Genomic DNA, 7,652 nt, shown 5'->3' with positions numbered 1-7,652 from the left:
TCTGGTCTACGACTCCTCTGGACCCATTTTCCTGTCCGTTAAAAGTAACCTCAGAAAAGCTAACGGATGCATTTCATCTAGAAACTCATGTCAATCACTACTGTAAAACGTGGGCTTCTCTCTCACTGAAGAGCAGCAAATCTCTATTCACAAACGGGCATGCCTGTCATCGAAACTGAACTGTACCCTCATCCGGAATTAGAATAGCTTTACCATCACTGGTTGCTTGCTGGTTTTTGTTTGGCAAGTGTGACGAAGAAAGAGGGCTTCTGGGCCAGTTTGGCAGCCTCACAAGGCTAACAAAGGGCTCACTCTGGCTTCAGGACAGAAAGCAGTTGATCTCCAAGTCCTGGAACAGTTTCACACCCACTCCCCGGAACTGAGTGTGGATCATTGCCACCCGCTGGTGAAGAAAGGAGGCCATTGCCAAGCTCTCTGCCACCTGCAACTCTTGACTTGACAGTCCCCATCAGCCCTTCAAGAGACTTGAAAGCAGACGAATTCTTCATGTCTTCAAGCTTCCTGCAGATGGCAGAGCCCACAGAGGACAGGGCCGTTGAAGTCTTCTGCTTCATGCAGGTATTGGAGGCCTGGACGTCACGCCAGCTCTTGGACAGATTCTGCCTCAGTCCCATCAAGGCCATGCTGCCTAACTTCCTCCTGAGTTCCCTACACCGCTTCTCTTTGGCTGCCAGCACATGGCGTAATGCGAGGATCTCTTCTTCCACTTTAGTGAGCTCAGATTGGAGCTCCATTTGTTCGGCCTCTGACAAACCCGGTTCTGAAGCTGGGTGGGATTCAGAGGTGGATACAGACGTCTCTGTCATGGCCTCGGGAACAGACAGGGAAACATCTTCATCCAGGGAATCCAGGTCCACTTCTTGGTAGAGAGAGTCCTGTCCTTGGTTTGGGGACAAATAGTTGGGGCTGGTGGAGTTGCAGTCTAGGTCTGCAGGCTCAGAATTCTCACCAGTGGGGCAGGACACTAGGTGAGCCAGCTCCATATCTTGGGCAGTAAAACTCATTGGGCGGGCTGGCTGGCTAGTGAGTCTACGGCCTTGCGAGGAGTGGACACTTCCGGTAGGGATCCACTTCCGGTTGGTGGGGGTTGGATGTGCGGGAGGTGGAAGTCACAGAGGTGGGACTTCCGGCCCAAAGGGCTGCCAGTCATTCAGCACCTCTCTCAATTACGGAATGCTCTGTGGAGGTATTTCAGGGGCTTGTTTCTACCTTGTGAGGTAGGCGGAGCTCAGATTATTATTGAGAGAAATCTCTTTTCCTCTAGTAGTAGTGACATAGTGTTCACATCAAATTGTGTGGCGTCACTTTTCTACCACACGAGAGGTTTTTTTTTTTTTTTTTTTGAGACAGGCTTTCTCTGCAGCTTTGGAGCCTGTTCTGGAACTAGCTCTGTAGACCAGGCTGGCCTTGAACTCACAGAGATCTGCCTGCCTCTACCTCCCAAGTGCTGGGATTAAAGGCGTGCGCCACCACCGCCCGGCCACACGAGAGTTTTTCAGACCCCTGGAAATCAATAAGCAGTTACTCTAACAGAAATTTGAGAGGAAACCCAGCACATAAGACAAGTAAGTAAGATGGAGTGTAGCATTCAAAGCCTCCAGACTTGCCTACCTCCCCGTCTTCTTGACCCACGTTTCCAAAAAAGCCCTGAGAAACCATGGACTCTTAAGATAGATTTGAAAGTAATCAGTAGTGAGTAATACAATCTCAGTGAAGTATCAGGAGTGCCAGGGGACTGCAAGGCAGCGTTCAGAGTAAGTCTGGGCAGCCATGAGTGGATGGGAACAGTAAGCCTGGAATAATGGGGTTGGCTTAGGTTTTGCTTTGTTTTGAATTAAGTTCATTGAAAGCAAAGACTATTGTACCTTGAGAATTTAGGGATAAAACATTTGCAATGTCAGCATGGATTTTTAATACTGCGATTGTTTTTTTTTTTCCATACTGCATCTATTCATGTTTCTGAAAACAAGTCTCGCTATTTTTAACGGTTGCCCGTTGTGGGAGCTAGTCCGGCCAGCAAACTAGAGTCAGCTAGACGGAGTCTGAGAGGGTAGCCAGCTTCTTCCCTCAGTTCACCCAGAGTTTGTAACTCACGGGCAGAGGAATCAGAACACTAATCCAGGGAAGGCATGTGTCAAGTATCCCGTAGCTCCTTGTCTGGTTGCCTGTTCCCAGGAAATACCCTTATCAAGTCATAGAGCTGAGGATCTTGTAGAACAGTCTGCTCATCTTTGTGAGCATGACATTGTGGAACATAATTCATCCCTCCACACACTTAAGGAATTTGCTGTGCCCATGTCTGTGTGTCTACATCTTAGCCAACGTTAGCCCTCTCGGGTTTATATTCAATAGGCCTTTTACCCCACCTCATAATTCTTATAATAATAATAATTATCTTATTATTATTATTTTACTAGGGAGGTGTGCTTCCCTGGTTTATAAAAGGATAATTTTTTTGAGAGTAGGAAGACTGGTGGGATTTGGCTATATGTATGAAATTTTGAAAAATACAGTAACATGCCCCGTCCCTAAACAGCGTTTTCTTCCTGGATAGACTTTTCCTTCTTTACCTGGTTTAAACTTTAGCGGTTTCAAAACTACTTCCAGTCTCTGACAGCACTCTGCTCATCCACAGCTGATAATGAAAGGTTTTCAAAGTGAGAAGTCCCTGGATTAAACTAGTTGACATGGACCATACATTGATCATTCAGAACTGATATTTCAAATTACTGGGTCAGAATTTCCACCTGATATTTTCCTCCTTGGGTTGTTTAGACCACTGACCTCACTGCCCATTTTATTGTATTTATGTTTCCCTCCTCTTCGATTAAAAACATGAATTCTTTGTTAGCTTTGATTCTATTTGATGCAATAATTTTTATTCTCTCCTAGGAAAACTGGGTTGGCCCTTTTCGAACACTTGTTTCCAAATCTCAGATCCAGGCATGGCAAACAAAGGAGGGCCCCTAGCCGGCGGCGTTCGCACCTCCCGCATAAACCGAGAACAGTAAGTGGCATAGTGGAACGGTCTAGTTTTTATTAGGCTTTTTTTTGTTGTTGTTGTTGTTGTTGTTGTTGTTGTTGTTTGTTTTTTTTTCGAGACAGGGTTTCTATGTGGCTTTGGAGCCTGTCCTGGAACTAGCTCTGTAGACCAGGCTGGTCTCGAACTCACAGAGATCCACCTGCCTCTGCCTCCCGAGTGCTGGGATTAAAGGTGTGCGCCACCATCGCCCGGCTATTAGGCTTTTGTTTAACTATATCCAGAAACATTTATATTTCGAGATACATCTACCAAACTAAACTTCATTTAATTTAATTCCTAATTGAGTCCTTCATTAATATAATTCCTAATCAGTTGTTTTTAAAAGCTATCCTTTTAAGGTGTAAAAGTAGCAAACAGTGAAATAATCTGTGTGATATAAAAAGACACAAAACTCCTCATCAGAAACTAATGAAAGCTTTTTGAATCTATTTAGGTAACACCAACAATCAATTCAGGAAATGGTGGTTTTTCTATCCTTTGCTTATAACAAAGCCAAAGCTGTTGATGACCTACATTTAGTAAATTATTTACCTCTTAAGAGTGATGGATTTATAGAAGTCTCTCCAAATGTAAAAAGTAAATGAAACTTTAAAGAAAAATTTTCTACTATGTATAGAAACCTATCTATTTTATCAATAAAAATTCCTAAATATAAATGCAAAACAATCCCCTCTACTAGAGAGCCTTCCTATCCAGACGTTTGGACCGGAGATTCCTCTGTATGTACTGGGAAAGGAGAGCATTGTGGAAAACGAGCCCGGAGGGGGATGTAAGAATGTAGACAAAGCTGGCCTCTGAGTCAGAAAAGACTTGGTTCTTTACATGCAGTCCATATAGGTTGTCTGCCTCTGCCAAGGGAAAATGAGCTTGGCATGTTTCTCTCCTTATGACCTGGAATTCAGAGGACCGTTTAGAAGGGAGCAGGGGCTGGACAGGATTGAGTTTGTCACTGGGTTCTCATGACCCTCTGTTACCTACATCTGCCTGTGTTGCATGCCTTTCCAGCAGAGGCAGAGCCCATGCTGTATTCAGTGGGGTTGGTGGCATGTTTTCCATTGCATGGCTCATTAGCGAGAAGGAAAGATTATCTCCAGACTATGCAGCTCTCGAGTACCAGGAGGCCGGTTCTGTCAGGGCAGGGTTCTGAATGTTGGCAGGCATCCCTCTCTTCAGTGGCTGGCTACAGGGTGTTTATCTGCCTAAGGAGAGAACTGAGACACTGGAAGGGTTAACCATGAGCAGCGAGGACTCCCAGAAGTAACTAGGAGGAGAGTCAGAGTGGGGGTTGTGTGTGTGCATGCGTGCGTGAACAGCGTTTATATGTGCCTGGATGCTAAAGTCCTGAAGCTCAGCATTGAGGGGTTAGAGCTGGCAAATTGAGGCCAGAGCATTCCGACTTCCTTGTATCTGAGGCTGCAGGTGCCTGAAGATACAAAGGCTATTAATAGAACTTCCAGACCTCTTAAAGGTTAGGATCATTGTGGTTGATTTGCTGCAATGCAAAAAAACAAAACAAAACAAAACAAAAACCCACCACACCCTGAACTACACTCGCTAGCAGCTTAGCTATTCCTGTCTCAAAACTGTCGTGCCTGCTATGGCAACAGCATATAATTATTTTCTCAATCCGGGGGCACAACCAATTATCAGACACATCTTCATTTTAATGAGAGGTTTCTAGAAAGAAAGCCCGACAATATTAAATTGCGCATTGGTTTCTAAGATGAAATTCTGATTTTAGGAATGCGGAAATGCCACACGAAGTGGGTGTTTTAAAATCGGAGCGATGCAGTCGTGATCAGCCAGCTGTAGACGTCAGCGCGGCTGCTTGGTTCTACTGCAGCTGAGATCGGCCGTTCTGTCTTCTTCCCGTTCTAAGAAGAAAGATGAGGAAGTGGTTTTTTTGTTCATTTCTGCTATAAAAATAGAACTAACTGAAGAAGAACAAAATATATTGATATTTATGTATGGAAATGCCACAATGAAACTCTTTATTTTATATGCCAACTTACAAAATTAAAACAACAACAATAGAGACAGCTAATCTTACTAACTATGCCCTAGGTATTGTTAATATTTTCACATGGTTCACTCAATATTTTTCTCCTTTTTTCTTTTTCTTCTTTTTTTCTTTCTTTCTTCTTTCCTTCCTCCCTCCCTCCCTCTCTCCCTTTCTTCCTTCCGTCTTTTTTTGAGACAGGGTTTCTCTGTGTTATCCTGGCTGCCTTGGAACTCGCTCTATAGACCAGACTTGCCTTGAACTCAGAGACTCCATACATAAATATTTGTTGTTTTAATTTTGTAAGTTGGCATATAAAATAGAGTTTCATTGTGGCATTTCCATACATAAATATCAAGTGCTGGGATTAAAGGCATGCACCACCACTGCTTAACCCAATCCTCAATATTCTTGAGAAGGAGATCAGAAGTCTGGGGAGATGGCTTAACATGCAAAGTGCTTGCTAAACAAGTGTGAGAACCTGAGTTCGAATCCCCAGAACCCATGTGAAAGCTGGGCTCAGTGTTTCTACAGCAAGATGGGAGGTGGAGACAGGAGAATTCCCTGAGACTTGTGAGCCGGTCAGCTTGGTATGTGCAGCAATGAACAACAAAGGAGAGGCCCTGCATCAAACAGGGTGGAAGGCAAAGACTGACCTTCACATATGTGTCTTGGCATGCACAGATCTATACTCACATACATGAATATGCACAGACACATATACCTCACAATACATGTATGTATCATATACATATACATCATACACTTTTCTAGTTTCATTTCTGTTGCTGTGACAGATACCCTGACCAAAAATAACTTTGGGCAGGAAAGGTCACATTTTACACAGAACTGCAGGTCACAATGTAGTATTAAAGCAGGAACTTGCAGACAGACCTGCTTGGTATCCCACACAGCATTCATTACCTTTCACCATTTACTTCATAACAAAAGAAGCACAGCAGGAAGCACGAAGGGTCCTGCTGGCTGGCTGGCAGGAAGGCTTTTGCTCCTCTGGCATTCATATACAGCTTAGGATATGGTCCTAGGATATGGTGCTACCCACAGTAGCCCGAGACCTCCTACATCAGTTAACAGTCAAGACAATCCCTCACAGACATCCACAATCCAGTCTGATCTAGACAATGCATCAGTTGAGATTCTCTTCCCAGATATTTCTAGATTACATTAAATTGATAGGTAAGGCTAACCAGATCCTTCCCTCTCTCTCCCTCCCTCCCCCCTCTCTCCTTCTCTTTCTCTCTCTCTCCTTTCCTCTCTGTCTCTGTGTCTCTGTCTCTCTCTCTGTCTCTCTCTCTCACACACACACACAGGGGTGGGAGCAAGAAATGAGTATTGTGAGGGCTAAGCACGTAGCTCACTGGCCCTAGTTTTGAAGTTCAGCCTTTCAGACACACAAAAAGCTATTAACGTATTTGAGACAGTCTTCCCAGTTTTATAAGTCATGAAGTGGCATTGCCTAGAGGATTATTTTCTGAGGATATTCAGTTATTATTTGCAAACTTGGGATATTAAATCTCCTAAGCTAAATTGCTTTAAAAAGAAAAAAAACTCATTTTCAAAAAAAATCTTTATCTTAAACTTTCTGAAATGTAGCATACATACAAAATAGGTATGAACCTTTGATGGTTATCAGCAAGCAATTTCTTAGCAGCCATTCGTCTAAGAAAATGGCATATTTCGATGATCTCATAGTTCTTTGCACGCCCTTCTTGTTATCTTTCCTTCTCCCCAGTTAATTGCACCAAAATTTTAGATGAGCCATTCCTTTTTTTCTTTTCAATATTTTACCACCTATGTGCCAATAGAAAATGTTTTATTTAGTTGTGCCTGGTTTTAAACCATCTATAAATTGAATCATATCTATGTGTTCTTTCCAGACTTGCCAAGATCCATCCATGTTGATATTGTCCCTGTAGTTCATTCATTTTCACTGATGTGTGGTATTTTATGATGTGCCTAAATCTGAATATATTTTACACTTCCTGAAACACTGGGTGATTCAGCTTCTCCAGTGTTCCTCCCCAAGGCTCAGGCTCATCTAAAGTATATTCTCATGCTTATGCTTAATGTTGTAGGCATAAGTGATTTTATTCACAGTTAGAGTTCCCTTTCCTGAAATATGTCCTGATGCTCATTTAAAATCTCCCTTCTCTAGCCCTGTTTCCTACCACTTCCCAGGACTCCTGGGCTTCTAGCCTCAGTTAATTGCACGTTTGCAAATTGTAAGTTTCTTCATATTCTCCTGTTCCCAAGCCTTTGCCCACATCCTCTGTTCACTCTGCCTGGAAGTTCATTGCTTTCCTGTTGCTTTCCCACTTCTTAGGTGGCTCCTGGGTAGGGAAGCCATTTTCTAGTTTGGGTTTTCCTTGGGCTGGCAGAGGTCCTGCTGTCAATATCTCAGGTTTATTCATTTGACTTTCAAAAGCTGTCAGATGTCGGGAAATAGAACTCCACAGCTGTTTTCAGTGTCTGGAAAGGCATGCCAGTTCTGCTTTGTGTAATTGTCAGTGTAATGGGCAAGAACTATGGAAATGCCACTTAGCATTGTGAGTACCTAACTTCTCAAGC

The 7,652-nt window shown here is 43.3% G+C and overlaps 1 protein-coding gene across 1 annotated transcript; it reads right to left on the bottom strand.

Annotated features, from left to right (window-relative positions):
* Nucleotides 1-308: 308 nt before the first annotated feature.
* On the bottom strand, nucleotides 309-1,004 carry Tpd52l3 (TPD52 like 3). The gene has a single exon (XM_005352129.1). The coding sequence runs from the start codon at nucleotides 1,002-1,004 to the stop codon at nucleotides 309-311; it is 696 nt and encodes a 231-aa protein (XP_005352186.1).
* Nucleotides 1,005-7,652: the final 6,648 nt, after the last annotated feature.

This window comes from Microtus ochrogaster, chromosome 8 (assembly GCF_000317375.1).
Source record: "Microtus ochrogaster isolate Prairie Vole_2 chromosome 8, MicOch1.0, whole genome shotgun sequence".
Lineage (NCBI taxonomy): Eukaryota > Metazoa > Chordata > Mammalia > Rodentia > Cricetidae > Microtus > Microtus ochrogaster.
The sequence above is the reverse complement of the archived record's forward strand: the minus strand, read 5'-3'. Positions and strand labels throughout refer to the sequence as shown.